Source organism: Acartia tonsa, chromosome 2 (assembly GCF_053477335.1).
Source record: "Acartia tonsa isolate MP-2025a chromosome 2, ASM5347733v1, whole genome shotgun sequence".
In the NCBI taxonomy this organism is placed as follows: Eukaryota; Metazoa; Arthropoda; class Copepoda; order Calanoida; family Acartiidae; genus Acartia; species Acartia tonsa.
This window is the reverse complement of record NC_137261.1, coordinates 29570387-29586180: the sequence shown is the minus strand read 5'-3', so window position 1 is coordinate 29586180 and position 15794 is coordinate 29570387. Positions and strand designations below refer to the sequence as shown.

General features: G+C 41.1%; 1 protein-coding gene across 1 annotated transcript in view; it reads right to left on the bottom strand.

The window, feature by feature from the left end:
• Positions 1 to 15794, bottom strand: part of LOC145309395 (uncharacterized) — a 155123-nt gene that overhangs the window by 15807 nt on the left and 123522 nt on the right. Inside the window, exon 12 of the mRNA XM_080150334.1 lies at positions 13759 to 14492. Coding sequence (XP_080006460.1) covers positions 13759 to 14492 — 734 coding nt within the window. The remainder of the gene's footprint in view (positions 1 to 13758; positions 14493 to 15794) is intronic.

Genomic DNA, 15794 nt, shown 5'->3' with positions numbered 1-15794 from the left:
TACATACACACACAAACATACACACGCACTATTTTGGAGGATTTGTAAATTATCTCAAATTTTTACCACTGGATTTTTAGTTAAGTAGTCTTCTACAATAAAATTAGGTTGACTAATATAAAATTAAATTGGTATACACCAATTTAATGAATAGGTATTTCTATATGGGAGGTAGGTATACCTACATACCTTGATTGGCCTCCCAAAACCCATCTTACGCACGCCCCTGCTTAGAACATTAAGCTCTAACCAGGGAGGAATGAACCATTGGACTGTTTATTACACAAGTCCCCAAAGTTTTATAATAATGTTTTCTTATTCGTTGGCTTAACAACTTTGGGGTCTTTTTTAGAATTTTGATTGGTTGGTTCATTAAATTGAGTGTCCAAACGTTTCAACCACTAAAGTAATCCACAAAAGTGACAATTTTGTTTATCGGCTATTGTCTTATCCCTTTAGGTCCCTTTGAGCTCTAACACTCTATTGAAAAATATTTCCCAAGGAAAAACATATTTTGATAATAAATTATTAAATCAAACAATCAAATAAAAGAAAAGGTAAAACAAATTCCAGCCTTGGAAATTAAATTCGCTTTAAGTAGTTCTATTGAATTATAAAATTAATTTGGTGTAAAGTAATTTTGTTTCAAAACAAATACATTATAGCCTTGTTAGTTCTAAAAAATATTAAACAGTGAACGAAATGCTATTATTTTTTAACCAATCTTTTAAGAACATATTTTTAAAAGGTTTTATTGATAGCAACTGGATTTTTCTCTAATTGTAAAACCTCTATTTTTCTGGTTGACAAGCTATCAAAAAATCTCGTTTTGAAGCTTCTTTTAGGATAGGTTCAAGGGACGTGAAAGCTTTTTATTAATTTAGGGGGGTGATATGAGAGGTTTCAAAGGTTTGATTAAGGTAATCTAATGTATTTTTATAAATTTTTACAAGAGGTAAAATGAAGAGTATCAATGTTCGAGGGGGTAAACACCCATTACCCTCACCCTTGGACGTCTATGCGTCAACATGTCTATTATTCCAGCCATGTAAGCAAGATACATTTCCTTACCCTTTATTTTAAATGAGTCTCGAAGAGTTACAAATTGTTTGCGAAAAAGGTTGACAGCCAAGTTCTGCTAACTTTTCCTTGCAAATTTTAATTCTGCACATGTCCTCACTTCATCAATCATTAGGAACTTGCACTAAGGGTTTCAAATATTGTTTCAGGGTTGACAAATATTATTCGAGTATTTTTTTATTTACTAAATATGACAAGACTTTAAAAAGAGTATATCATTCTTGTTTGTTGGCGGATTTAAAAGTTCTATGCTGTAATTTTGTTGAATTGTTCTATTATATCATTAAATAAATCAGATGATAACTAAAAATTCAAATGTTAATAGAAGGAGATATTTTGATGGCAACCGTTATCTTGAATAGTTTTGTAATATTCATAAAGTAAGTTTGTTAAGTGAGGTAGGTTTACATTTTTTCTATTCACAACATGTTGACATTATATTATAAGAATTATTTCTCACACTACTGACAAAGTTTTTCATTATAATTATTACAATATACTTTCTCTCAAGGTTCGGGCTAACAAAACTGGATTTAATTTTATAATTTCTATTTCAATATTCGTGGAAAATTGTCTGTATTACGATGCTACACAGGATTTTTTAAGTATGGCTGAGAACCGGTTCTAATCCAGCGAATATTAATTAGTTTCGAAGATATACTGGAATAATAGTACCTTTGTTATGTATAGTAATGATGTAATAGTAAACAGGGAGGGAGGGGACTTTGGTCTATCTATTACACTAGTCCCCAAAGTTTTCTAATAAAGTTTTCTTATTCGTTTGTTTAACAACTTTGGGGACTTTTATTGAATTGGTTAATTTATTAAGTTGAGTTTCTAAACGTTTCAACCACCAATTGTAATTTACAGTTTTATGTACCATCATTGGGGATAAACATCAATTTAACGGCTTTTGTCTTATCCCTTTAGATCCCTGAGTAAAAGTACATGCATGTTCAATTTAACACTAAGCACCATTAATCAAAAAAGTATGGATCATTTATAAATTACCCCAAAATAGCTTCTCAAAACTATGTGGTCAAAAAAAGTAAGATATCTCAATATCTATGTTAATTCTTAAAAAGACCTTAGAAAGGGTAGCCGGGGAAAAACTGTTCTTTTTTAGCAAAAAAACTTCTTTTAAATTACTTTAACTACTACATCGCTCAGAAAGTTTTCACTAAAAAAGTCTTTACACTAATATATTACTATGCATGAGCGTCATTCTTGTTCCAAAATTCAATTATTCATGCATAAAAGCAAACATATTTTTTTATGTAAGGTTTGGTTAAATAAGAAGTGAGGTAGGGCATAATGTAAAAACCTAAACTCCGTTATTTTCCAGGGTCAAGCCTATGAAAATTAAAATCTTTTAAGAGAAGGCATAAAGAAAAATTGCATAAATGCTCATTTTAGAGTAATTTACTATCTTTAAAACCCTTACAATAGCTTTTTAAGAACTTAAAGGCAACTTTGTTTTTGAACGTAAAACAATGAAGGGTGTTTTTTATGCATTTAATTAATTTTGGCTTGAAACATTTTTTTGGTCAAAATAAACACAGTAATATGTATGAATTAATTTTTATAGAAAATAATAAAATATAAAATTTGAAGTTTTTTTAAAACAATAAAATACTTGTTTTAGACTAATTGAAAGTTTATTTTATATCAATATTATATTTCGATACCTTCAACTCATGTTTAAAAACTATAAAAACTTTGATTTATCTTTAATCGCAATAATAAATTGATTCTTTACGATCAAATTTACAACAGCGTTTCCCCTTGAAAAGTTTATATCATATTTATTCATTTATTTGATTATTTCTTTGGCCGTCAAAAAAACTATGGCTCTAGACACGATATCCTGGTTCTGAGACTTACAGCAACCAATATATTATGGATGTTGCAACAGATTTTCATGTACTCTGATAAAGTGATTTTCACAGCTTGTTAGATAGCGTTACACCCCATCGTCCTCCTTTATCCGATCCCCTCCCCTCCTACTGGATGAACGAACTGAACAATAAATGAGGTCCATATTAGCCAACTAAAATAATGACAAATTTTCCTCTGTCAATACATCCACGTATACCTATATCCATTCTTACAGCCAATATCCTTTAATTTTTCAGCAGAGGATGTTTTTTCATTTAAAAAAAATATAAGTAATTAAAAATGGGAAAGAAGTGTAAAAAGGGAAGGGGGGAAAAAAATCTCTTCAAAAGATGGGAGAAAAGGGAATTGTCTTGCTCAAAAGTGGGACAGATTGGGCTTCGTCATCAAATTGGGTATTTTAAAAAAAAATATTTGTGTTTGAAATTTTAGTAAGATGAAATTCGGACCACGACAAAACGAGCGGAATCAGACAGATTGAAATAATATAAAGAGTTTTGCTGAAAGATATGCACACCATGTTGTCAATCTTAAAGATGAGTAATTCAGGATATGTTATAGTGTGGTATGCGGCAGCTCTGGACTATGCAGAAACCAAGCCATTATAGTGATGCTACGCACCTAGTTAAATCCTGTTATTCTACAATTATGAAGCCACCTGAAAAGATGTCAGATAACGGTACTGATTTTATCTCTCAGTTGTCCTGCAAATGGAGGGAGGGGTGTTACCCCTCCCTCTCCCATCTTAAGCACCGGAACCTTCCCCTTCAACCACCAAGTTATCAGCACCACCTCAACCCTGAGGATAAAGGATCTAAACCTGCCCTCACCTGATAGAATCACCCCCACACAGACTGTTGTTGTCACAAGTAATCATCAAACCTTCCCTCTTTAGTACCCAGACCTACCACTCAACCCCTCTATGCTTATCTACCTATTGTGCTGCTCCATGGGCTATCCTGCCTGCCCCAGACAGGGATAGCCATCTACCTAACCATTGCAATTATCTATGTTTTACTGTATGATTTATCTTTAACCATCTTTATTCCTAATCCATATGTATTTATATTATGGTTAACTGTATTCTTAATTCCCCCCACCCTTTCCAGGGATGGGGAATCATGATTGCCCAAACTGACTATTGTATATGTATTATAATGCTTTTATGTTCTGATCATTTATTTCTATCCATGTAGTTATTGTTTGTTGTATATAGCTTTAGTATCCTTTAAACCTCCAATAAAGTGACAACTGAAATAGATGTTGATTCTTGTCTAGTGAATGCTAGAGAAGCGTAGCTTCTCTATAGTAAGGTGTCCACGTCTGTTCACACTGCCGTAGTCTTTATTCGAACTCTGGTGTCTGCCATTTACCCTAGGCGGATACCACAACTTTGGTGACAGCTGTGTGAGATTACGGCGAACCACAAGTGTAGAGCAGACGCGCAGCTGAGGCTAAGGTACTCCCAGCAGTGAAACTGGCAAAACTGACACAAGCAACCTGAATTACCCACCCTGGACAGCAAGTCTAACTCTGCATCCGGCAGTTGTGGAAGTGAAACTGGACGAAGAACCGCGAGAAGCGCCGACATCTAACGGAGAATTGAGCGCTCAAAAGGCTGAAACAGGCCTGCGGACCGGCTGAAACAAGCCAAATAAGTGTAAACGGCTGAAAATAGGCCAATTTTACTGCAAGAGATAGCAGGATCCGAACCAGTGGCGCTAGCAGGACGGGACATTCCCTGCCGCCATCAGCTGGATTTGGATAAGCGGCGCTAGCAGGACGGGACATTCCCTGCCGCCGATAGGCTGAAACACGCCACATAGCTGCAAGCGGCGCTAGCAGGACGGGACATTCCCTGCCGCCGATAGGCTGAAACACGCCACATAGCTGCAAGCTGCGAGCCAACATACGAGTGTAGTGCACCAGAACAGAGAAAAACTACGTCAACTCCAAGTATCCTGAGAGGCTACAACGCAGCCACCCATCTAGAAAAACAGATATTATGTTACATTGCAGGGATTACCCCCCTGGTGTGATGGCTAAACAATAGATTTATGAGCAAAGCTTGGCAAACAAATTGTTGTGTTGTGATAAATCTAAGAATAGAACAGGCTTGGATTTATTGTGTATTGTGATAACAGCTAAAAATAGAACAGAGTTGGTAAACAAATCTGTTATGCAATTGTGATAAGGACAAAAATAGAAGCTAGATGTAATATAATAAAGACCCTGATATACAATCAAATCACCTCAAGCCTATAGCACAACAACAATACACCCCTTATTCCAAGGGAAAGGGAGGAGCCCCTCTCCATTGAAGGCAAATACAATCAGGGTGATATAATAGATAAGCCTAGGATTAAGAAGAAAAGGCACTATTACACCAGCACACAGTTACCTCCCTCCCTCACAGGGGAAACGGACGGAGTTACCCCCGTCCCCTCACGCGCTTCCCCCTTCCTACCCACACTAGACTAAGTCCGTCTGTAGTGTGGGGCTAGCGATCGGACACACAGAGCGCCATTCACGGGTAGCGCAACAGAGTGCGGAAAATATCATAAATCCAACGGACGAAGCGGACCAATGAGAGAGCGAGTTGAGGGGTGAGAGCGCGTTTTCCCCGTGTGCGCGGATTTGACGGTGCGGACGCGCGTTGCAAGGACAGGAGATTTCACGCACACACACACACACACCCACACAGGAGAGGGGCCACTCTATAGCATACAACAGAGATATTTTTTTAGGAGAAAAAAACTTGCCAGCTCCTCCCTCCCTGTCTACAGTGTGATAAGGAAAACTAAACCAGTTCCTTAAACCCGCTCAGACCCTCAACATCTCCTAGCCCTGCCAACCCTACTTCAAAGCTGAGTGGTTAGTGAAACAAATATATGTATATATAAATACCCAAGTGATAAATAATGTTGTTTTTTTTGTATCATGGGTACAAGTAAGTGAATACTAACCCCACCATACAACACTGGAAACTGATATGGTAACTGAACGAAAGTACGCCCACCCTGTGGACATAGCCTGACTTGATGCCCCACACTGGGCAGTGGTGGTGTGTACCTGGACCATCGACCTCATAGTTGTGAACTTTATACAGAGGAAGCGTGATTTTTTTTGGAGCAAGGAGGAAAGCTAGCTAGCTCTGGGGATATTCTTATACACGTATATATATATATGGGAGTGTAGCCATATATATATATATATAGTTAGCCTACCTATCCATATATCCACCAGCGGATACGTTCCTAGAGACATCTGTGGATCCCTAACATATTCCTTTTACCTTTAAGCTAAGATCCGCTGGTTATCACAGAAATCAAGAGCTATACTGGAAAGGAGAACAACTCAGGCTCAACAGTTAAACAAGACGCTGGCACCAACAGACCAACCCCCTGCTACTTATCATGGGGACGCGCCAGCCACAGAAACTCTTGAGCCAGGAGGACCGAGCCTACGGCTACGTGGACTACCACCCTAATTACACAGCTATAGTATTTATATTAGGGGTGAGCCGGCTCGAACCCCCTTGCGGCGCGGCTACTCTACTCTGCTCCTACATCTACAAGATAAGAACTTGGCAGCCCCTAGCCCGACGTGCGGAAATAGAAGACATTCATGATTGGGCATTAACTGTGTGCCTAGGCCTGCTGCTGACACTGTGGTGGACAGAAGTCTTCATTTGGACCAGAACCACCAACATCTGTACCCCACCACTCTCTGCTTCTTCATACACGATACTGCTTCTGTTATTACTCTGGCCTACTGTGTTGAGTACAGTGAACATCAAACACATGCCAGGTCACAGACCCCTGGTCCCTGAGATGCCCTTGTCTGGAAGGGTGACTGAACGTCCGCTGCACCGCTCCTGTTCAGTTGGTGCTCAACGCACGAGAAATAGCAATACTGGACTGGGGATTGCTGAACCTGTAGGTGTCCTCCTGGGGGTGTTGAACGATGCAACTGAGCCTAATGAGAAGGTGACAAGCTTCAGAGACTTAGTGGCCAGCCCCAAGATGGACACTACTACCAGCACTGAGATTTCAAAGGGGCCCAACCCTAGGGCCAGGACCACCTGTTTCTGGGGTGGAAAGGTCCTCCCTGGCACTGGCCTCACCAATCTGGAGGATGGGGAGCTGTCCCAGGGGAATAGGCTCTTCACCCAGATGCCCGACGCGTACCTGGGGGTGGGGGAGCCGCCACCCAAGCCTCCCTGGGAGCCCCCAGGCATGGAACGACTGGGGACCGGCCTAAGGATGGGGACTGGTGACCTGCTGCAGTGGAAGACTTTACCCAGCACGGAGGGAGCAGGGTTGACCAGCAGCAGTGAGGCTGTTCCCCCGCACTCCAAGACCAGATGCCGCTACTCTGTTGAACCACTGCACATGTCCCAGCCAAGTTCCCCCATGCTGCTGAAGATGGAGGCCCACCAGGATGCAGAGCTCCAACTAGGGAAGTCAATAAGAAGGCCACCCCTTGCCAAAACCAGAACCACCGCAGGGGCTCCCCACCAGCAGCTGACGGAGCCTGGCAGGGACGCAATACCAGCTGGCAACTCTGGCCCAACTCAGGTGGCTACCAACAGTCTGCTGACAGTCCGGAATACAGTTCAGGCTACCATCAGTATGGCATCTTCTGGGCCTTGCTGGTCCACCTGTGGGTACCTGTCCACACACTGGCCACAGGTACCCCCCAGAGATCATAGCCCCCTTTCCGACTGGCACCATCAACAGCCTTTGCTACCAACCACCTGGCATACCCAGAGGCAGGATCCCTCATGTGGAGAAGCACCTGCAGAAGCTAAGGCCGAGGCTGGCCTCGCCACCCAGGGGAGGAGAGCCGCTGTTGGATGGAAGGAACCTGTGTGTATGGGGAGGAGGCTGAATGTAACCAAGGAGCCACCACAAGCAGCCCAGCACCGCCTGACCCCTAGTAGGGGAGACCCTGTTTGTCAGCTGGTGCCCCAACTGGAGGAGGAGAGACCTGGCAGGTTGATACACCCTGGGGAAGCCGGCCTGATGGGACCCAGCTGGACGAAGGGGCGCTGCCGCTTCAACGGCCACACAGCCGCCAAGTGTAGAACCGGTTGGGACCGGGCAATGAAGAAACACCAGGCCGCCCAACAACCTGCATGCAACCAGTCTGCCACCCAGGTCCACCTGGAGGGAGATGCCCAGCCGTCACCCCAACTAGCTGCCGCCGAGTGGGAGAGGCAAGAGGCGCTAGCCAGCGAGTCTGAGTCGATGTATGGGACGCCAACCGGCGTCGCCACCTGGAAGGAACGAGAGGTGCTTCCCTGCACCACCAAGCTGATGTCTGGGGCGACAACCGTCGCCGCCACCTGTGAAGACTGGGGGGTGCTATCCAGCGCCCCACGCTGGTGCCTGGGGCGACAACCGTCGCCGCCACCGAGAGACCTGGACCCCTGTGAAGACTGGGGGGTGCTATCCAGCGCCCCCACACTGGTGCCTGGGGCGACAACCGTCGCCGCCACCGAGATACCTGGACCCCGGAATGAGCCCGCAGCCCCAGAGGAAGGGGTGACACCCGTCACCCCCAGCCAGCCAGAGCCCCCAGCCAGCAGGGAGAGTCCAGCTGTCCCTCACCCTCAACTGCATCCAGCTGTCTACCTCCCTCAACCAAGCCAGGGTAATTGTATTGCACTGGTGTACCAGGAATTTTGGGCTGGGCCAAACTTGCCTGCGCCCCCTGCATCTGCCCCAGGAGCCAGGGTATCAGCCATTACCAGCCAAACTGAAGAAGCTTTGACCGCTGCCTGGGGAGTAACACAACTAGATGCGCCAAGTGCCGAGCCTAACCATAGAAGCAGAGGATCCCCAACAATTATGTCTACCCAAGATGGAGACAATGTGCCTGGACCCCTTCAGGCTAGGGGAGGAAATCCGGAGCCTTGTGCCTCCAGTCCACTAGCAGCAGTGTCCGTGGATGGGCCTGTCTCCCAGCCAACTAGAGCGGAGCCACCCTTGCAGATCCAAGACAGCCTCCGGCATAAAGGGTGGACTGTTACCTTTCCCTACCCCGCAGGTCGGACTGCCATGCACCACCCTGCCAATGTCCAGAATGAGCCTGAAGGAGGCAACGCTCCTACAGTATGGCAACCACCACCTGCCCGCGTTGACAGAGACCCTGGAAGCCGAATGAACCTGACCAGCCCCGAGGGCGAAGACACTGCGCCTGCATCCAGTAGCCAGCCTGCCAGCAGCAAGGTGACCAACACGATGGAGACCACCAGCCCAGTGGAGAAACCTGCAGAGGTGTATACCAGGCGGCTGTTGGTCCAAGCCCCCTCATGTGCTGTGCCACCCCTGGAGGTTGCCAGGGTGGCCTCAGAGGTACACATCCAACGGCCAGAAGATCCAACAGGACCAGCTACTCCAGCAGATATAGCCGATTCCGTTAGACCTGGGGAGGGCTGGAGTCCACCACCGTCCAGCAACTGGTAGCCTGGCGGACCCATTCCACAAGGACAACAAACTGAAGGCCGCAACCACTGTCGGAAGTCTGGCGGTGCGGACAACCCCTCCAGCCTTCCGAGGGGAGAGTTGTGGTATGCGGCAGCTCTGGACTATGCAGAAACCAAGCCATTATAGTGATGCTACGCACCTAGTTAAATCCTGTTATTCTACAATTATGAAGCCACCTGAAAAGATGTCAGATAACGGTACTGATTTTATCTCTCAGTTGTCCTGCAAATGGAGGGAGGGGTGTTACCCCTCCCTCTCCCATCTTAAGCACCGGAACCTTCCCCTTCAACCACCAAGTTATCAGCACCACCTCAACCCTGAGGATAAAGGATCTAAACCTGCCCTCACCTGATAGAATCACCCCCACACAGACTGTTGTTGTCACAAGTAATCATCAAACCTTCCCTCTTTAGTACCCAGACCTACCACTCAACCCCTCTATGCTTATCTACCTATTGTGCTGCTCCATGGGCTATCCTGCCTGCCCCAGACAGGGATAGCCATCTACCTAACCATTGCAATTATCTATGTTTTACTGTATGATTTATCTTTAACCATCTTTATTCCTAATCCATATGTATTTATATTATGGTTAACTGTATTCTTAATTCCCCCCACCCTTTCCAGGGATGGGGAATCATGATTGCCCAAACTGACTATTGTATATGTATTATAATGCTTTTATGTTCTGATCATTTATTTCTATCCATGTAGTTATTGTTTGTTGTATATAGCTTTAGTATCCTTTAAACCTCCAATAAAGTGACAACTGAAATAGATGTTGATTCTTGTCTAGTGAATGCTAGAGAAGCGTAGCTTCTCTATAGTAAGGTGTCCACGTCTGTTCACACTGCCGTAGTCTTTATTCGAACTCTGGTGTCTGCCATTTACCCTAGGCGGATACCACAATAGCAAGGACAATCTAATATCTCTCTACACGTCTAGATTGATTTTTTTTATTTGTTGAAGCATAGCTACTCTCTGACTATGTCGTGTCTTTGCGTCTAAAACTTATTTTTATACTCCTAATTGAATATCAGGCAAAATTATTTATTATTAAAATTCTACTGTATTACAAGCTTTAAATTATATTTTTTTTGGCAAGCTCTTTAAATTATGCAAGGCTGTTTTTAAGAACACTAGCGACTGTGTTCCTAACATCTAGAGGCTCTATATTTGCAGGTGTAAGCATGGGCAGAAAAATGGCCTAACACCATCCCAAGACCTATTAGGAGGAATCTCATTCGTTTTATTAGTTATCGAAATCTTACGCTACAGACAAAAACCTTTGCTACTTTATATAATAGGATAAAGTTTGTTAAAATACTCTGGCACAGTATGTATACTATTTTTCTTGTTTTTAAATAATTTAGTTTGATTTTTAACGGATGTTGTTGTTTCATAAATTTTTCTTGATGGCACAATTTCATGACAAAAATATTTAGATGAATAAAATTAGAGAAATATATGTAAGTTTAAAAACAATAGCACGATTTAAATTTTTAAAATAAAGCAAAACTCTGACCTAAACCTAAAAAATCTACAAAATAAGAGTCAATTAAGAAAATAAAGAAATTTAAAAATAAGGAAGAAATGACAAAAATAAAAAAAATTGAAGCGTAACGTAAAGTTTAGGGCGTTTTATCAAATCTGCTAAAATATCAAGCATCATAAAAACTGTATATTATTACAACAACATTTATTCTGCCCCCCCCCTTCCCTTTTCTTTACTCTGATAAATAATAAAAACCCCTTCTTATTTATTTGCTACTATCGGCTGCGTCCCTAACATCTTGAAAATCTGTATTTAAATGAGTATAGGGCCAAAATAACCCAAAACTATCCCAGGTCATAAATGTAAATCAAAATAGCCTAAGACCATTCCAGGTCCTACATGAAGATTCCCTTAAAAGGAGAACTCAATCAGTTAAGTAGTTAAACACTCGCGTTTGTGTTGAATTGTAGACACACTAATTTTGGCTGAACTAGTGAGCTACCATTGATTTTTCGTTAGTGCTGGGGGCGAATTACAAAACTTTTGTGTAATATACCCACAGGCTAAATAAACACATAATGTATGGGACATGCAACCGGGCTAAATAATTCTTCAAAATGTTTCAAAAATATAAAACAATAATATTTTAAGCATTATGTAAAATTTTTTTTTTACGTTCATTATGTGTTTTCTAAGAGAAGGTTGCTTACAACCCCCATAAAAGAGCCTAAAACCTGACCATGACTAATATCAAGCTTAACTGAAAATTATAGACCAATCAGTTCAGCGGTGTCTTATTAGACTTACAATTTGAAATTTTATGAAAGCCGATAGTCCCCTGAAATGTTGTGTGTCTGTATTTGAGTGAAATGGTTTAAACTTTAGAAACATTTGATTAATCATTTTACTTTAATATAAACAATATTTTCAGTGCATGGATTTAATAATCAAAGATTATCTTGTTCCCAATAATTATTGTCATAAATCTCCTATTTCTAGCTGGAAAATATTAAGAGGCTGGAGATTAAATAAACTGTTATTGTCCACTCCCCCCCTGTTGCGAATTCTACAGGGATAAGATAATGGTCGACAAATTGATGCTCATCCCAAATGATGATACACAAATTACCCCTTCTGTAGATTATAAATAGTGATTAAAACGTTTGGACAATCAACCAACCAATCAAATTTTAATAAAAAATCCCAAATAACGAATAAGAAATGTTATTATAAAACTTTGGTAACTAGTGTAATAAACAGTCCAATGTCCCCTTCCTCCCTGTCTAAAATCTTACATAATTCTGTTATGGACATGATATTTTGGCATTGTTACATTTAATTGGATTTGAATCGTTATGTTTACCCCAACCCCTTAAAAAGCAATGTGTAGGGGTATTTTTTAAGAATTTAGTAAACCATATACGATACTAAAATTCATCTGCAAATCAGCGTCCCTTTTTTTATACCCATTACCTTTTTATGTACATGGCCTTATAACTTTGGGGACTTTTTTTTATGAATTTTGATCGATTTGCACATTAAGTGAGTGTCCAAACTTATCAACCGCTGAGTGTAATCTACAGCAGGGGTAATTAAGTGTATCTTCATTGGGCATGTACATTAATTCATCCTCCATTTTTATATTCCTTTAGATCCCTTAACTCCACTCCTATTCTCTTAAGTGAGAACCTATATTCTACCTTTGACCATTTAAAAGATTTTGTCAACTATAAGGTTACATACAGCAATTCAAAAATATCTAAAAAAGTATATTTTTATTTTGAACATGGCCGACAGACAGACGAACCAAGCAAAGCTAGATGATCATTGGCACAGGGAATCATCACCCAATATTTCAGACATCTGCAAAGAAAATCACCACAAAACGTTACGGAAAGACGGATGGACGGAAAGACTAAGTGGGTCATAGAGTAGCTTTTCCACTAAAAGTATCCTTTAAAGAAGATTTTTTAACTGTATGTCCATTTCTTTATTGTTAAGGAACAATATAATAGAAATTCCAATTTCTCCCCTCATTTACTCTCAAAGACTACTTCATATCTTATACTGAGACTTCAATAAATGAAATTTTTGACCAGGGCTCGTTAGCCGCTAGTAAGCCGCCAATTTTAACACGTTGCGGAGGATAATAAAGAATCCGGATGGATTTAACAATTGAAAACAGGTTTTTAAATTTAGCCTATTTTAAAAATTTAAAAATGTGGATTTTTGCGGCTAACTGGTGGCTCACGCGCGGCTGTCGAGGCCAAGTTTTGGCGAACAAATAAATGCCATAAGAAAGAATGATTAAGGAGCCTTAACAATCATACAATTTCAATGCCTTTGTATTAAAAGAAAATTCAAATTGTTTTTATCCCTTTGCATATGTTTTCTGTATTGATTGAGTGTGTGCAAAATCAGTTTCTATTATTATCTGCATTCAAAAAGTATTTTGCTCTGTTTCAATCGATAAATAATATCAGTGCATATATATTACGTATGTAGTCCGCTTAATTGAATAAATAAAAGAAATATTTCAAGTGATTAAGGAGAAAATAGAGTAAACAAAAATCTATAATTTAACTATGTATATAATAAAGTATATAATTTTGAAAATGAATGACGCAGTAAACAAAGAAATGAACAGCCGGACTTATTCTAATTGTAGAGTAGCTGTAGTGGACGGCTAGGCTCTGATTTCCAGGGAATATGCCTTCTAATAGTACAATGTTTTTAATCTTTTATCTTGGAGGTTGTGACACACTTCCCCTTCCAATAAAAAACAACACTTACCTTCTTTGATATTTCCCATATCCGCAGCTTGACCTCCAGGAAAAATACTTTTCACAAAAATTCCCATGTTGCCTCGCGGCGAGTCCCTTCCGCCGACAACGCTAAAGCCCAGCCCTTTAGCTCCGTCTCCCTTGCGGAATGTTGCTGTATGAATAGTTATCTGCACGTTTTTCCGCGCCACGCCGTCTGGTTCCAGCGTTGTGGTGAGCGAGGCGGGCAGCAGGACGCTGTGCGGGATGTCGGGCAACAGCCGTTCGCCGCGGCTTGAGTTGCCGGACCGTGGTGTGACTGTGGCGGGGTCACAGCTGCCGGCCACGGTAACGGTTGGCGGAAGCGTGGTGCCCGGCGGTATCTTGATTACAGTCCGAATAGCTCCGTCACTACCCAGAAAATCACAAACATCCAGGACGTCGGCGGTATCGCCACTCTCAGAGGTTCCTCCGTAGAGGCTTCCGCCCGCCGCTATAATCCTGCCGTTGACACCGTTTGCGGTGGCATCAAAATCACCCGCCAACGGGGCTGACTTGGGCCGTTCAATCACCGGCAACCGCCGTTTTCTACGGCCACCGACAGGTTTCGTTTTAGCTCTCACGGGATCTGGAGAGCGGGCGATTATAATGTCAATAGTGTCGGCAGTATTTTTCAGTACATGGCGGGCTTGATCCATACTTAGTCCCCGCAGGGTTGACCCATTCACGTTGATTATCTCATCATTTACTTGAAACCGTCCATCCCTGAAACAAAAAAAAACATTGAATTAATATTGAGAAATACATTTTATAAACATTTATGATATAAAAAGTTCATATACTTTTTAAATTTTTTTTGCTGCATTATACCCTAAACAATAGATTGCCTAAATTCTTTTTAATCCAATTTAATTCAGTTTTCCTTTTTATTTCCTAAATTGATTTTGTAAAATGAAAAGAAAAGCAATATCTCATATCTTGTAACATATCGCCATCAGCTAGAAATCTACAATCAAATATTAATTTGAAATGTCCATAAAATTTGTTTTCTCTTGCTACGCTTTAACAGCTTCTGACCAAAATCTGTGTTTTATTATTATATTATTGTGTATGAAATCTGAGTAATCGGGGCTCGGCAACCGCTGCAAATAACTACAACCAACTGCATTGCTTGGGACAAATTGCCGCTAATAATTCAACAATCTAATCAGACGGGTTGCAATTTTATGCAAATAGCAACAAGCAGTATAAGTTGCAACTAAAAATAATTAACCAAAAATTAGCAAAGCCGTCACTTTATTTAGATTTACTAACAATTTAAGCAGAGCATGTCTTTGTTCAACAATCCACAACCGAAGAGTCCTTAACAATTGCGGCTGCCGAGCCCAGATGAAATCCGAGATATGGATCTAAATACAGTTTTCAAATACTTTCTTTCCTTTTACAAGCAGTGTATAGTCCATGGTTATTTAGATCAAACCATTTGCTTATATCAAACATAAACTATTAATGTATAGATTTACAAAGTGTAGCTTGTAATAATCCTAGACTTTAAGATATAGAATTTAGACTTTGAAGATTGCAAATCATACATTTTTAAGTTAGGGTAAATTAAATATGATTATAAAACGTAGTTTTACTGTAAAAAAAGAATTACCAAGTATAAGTATCATAATACAAAGTAGCTTGATGTCTGTCCGTCTGTCCGTCTGTCCGTCTGTCTGTCCCTTAAGATCTCGGTAACCACTGAACCGATTGGATTCTACTCTTCAGGGTATATTTCTATTGGTCCTGTGGTGGTTTTAAGCTATTTTCTTGGGGGGTGGGACACCCCCAACCCCCCCAAAAACAAAAAATCCCCCCCCCATTTTTTTTTTTTTTTTTTGCTGAAGATTTCCTAGGTTCTTTAGGTTTTGTAGAAGATTTCCTAGGTTCTTTAGGTTTTGCAGAAGATTTCCTAGGTTCTTTAGGTTTTGTAGAAGATTTCCTAGGTTCTTTAGGTTTTGTAGAAGATTTCCTTGGTCCTTTAACGAATTTCGCCTTAATTTTTTTAATCACCTCTTGGGG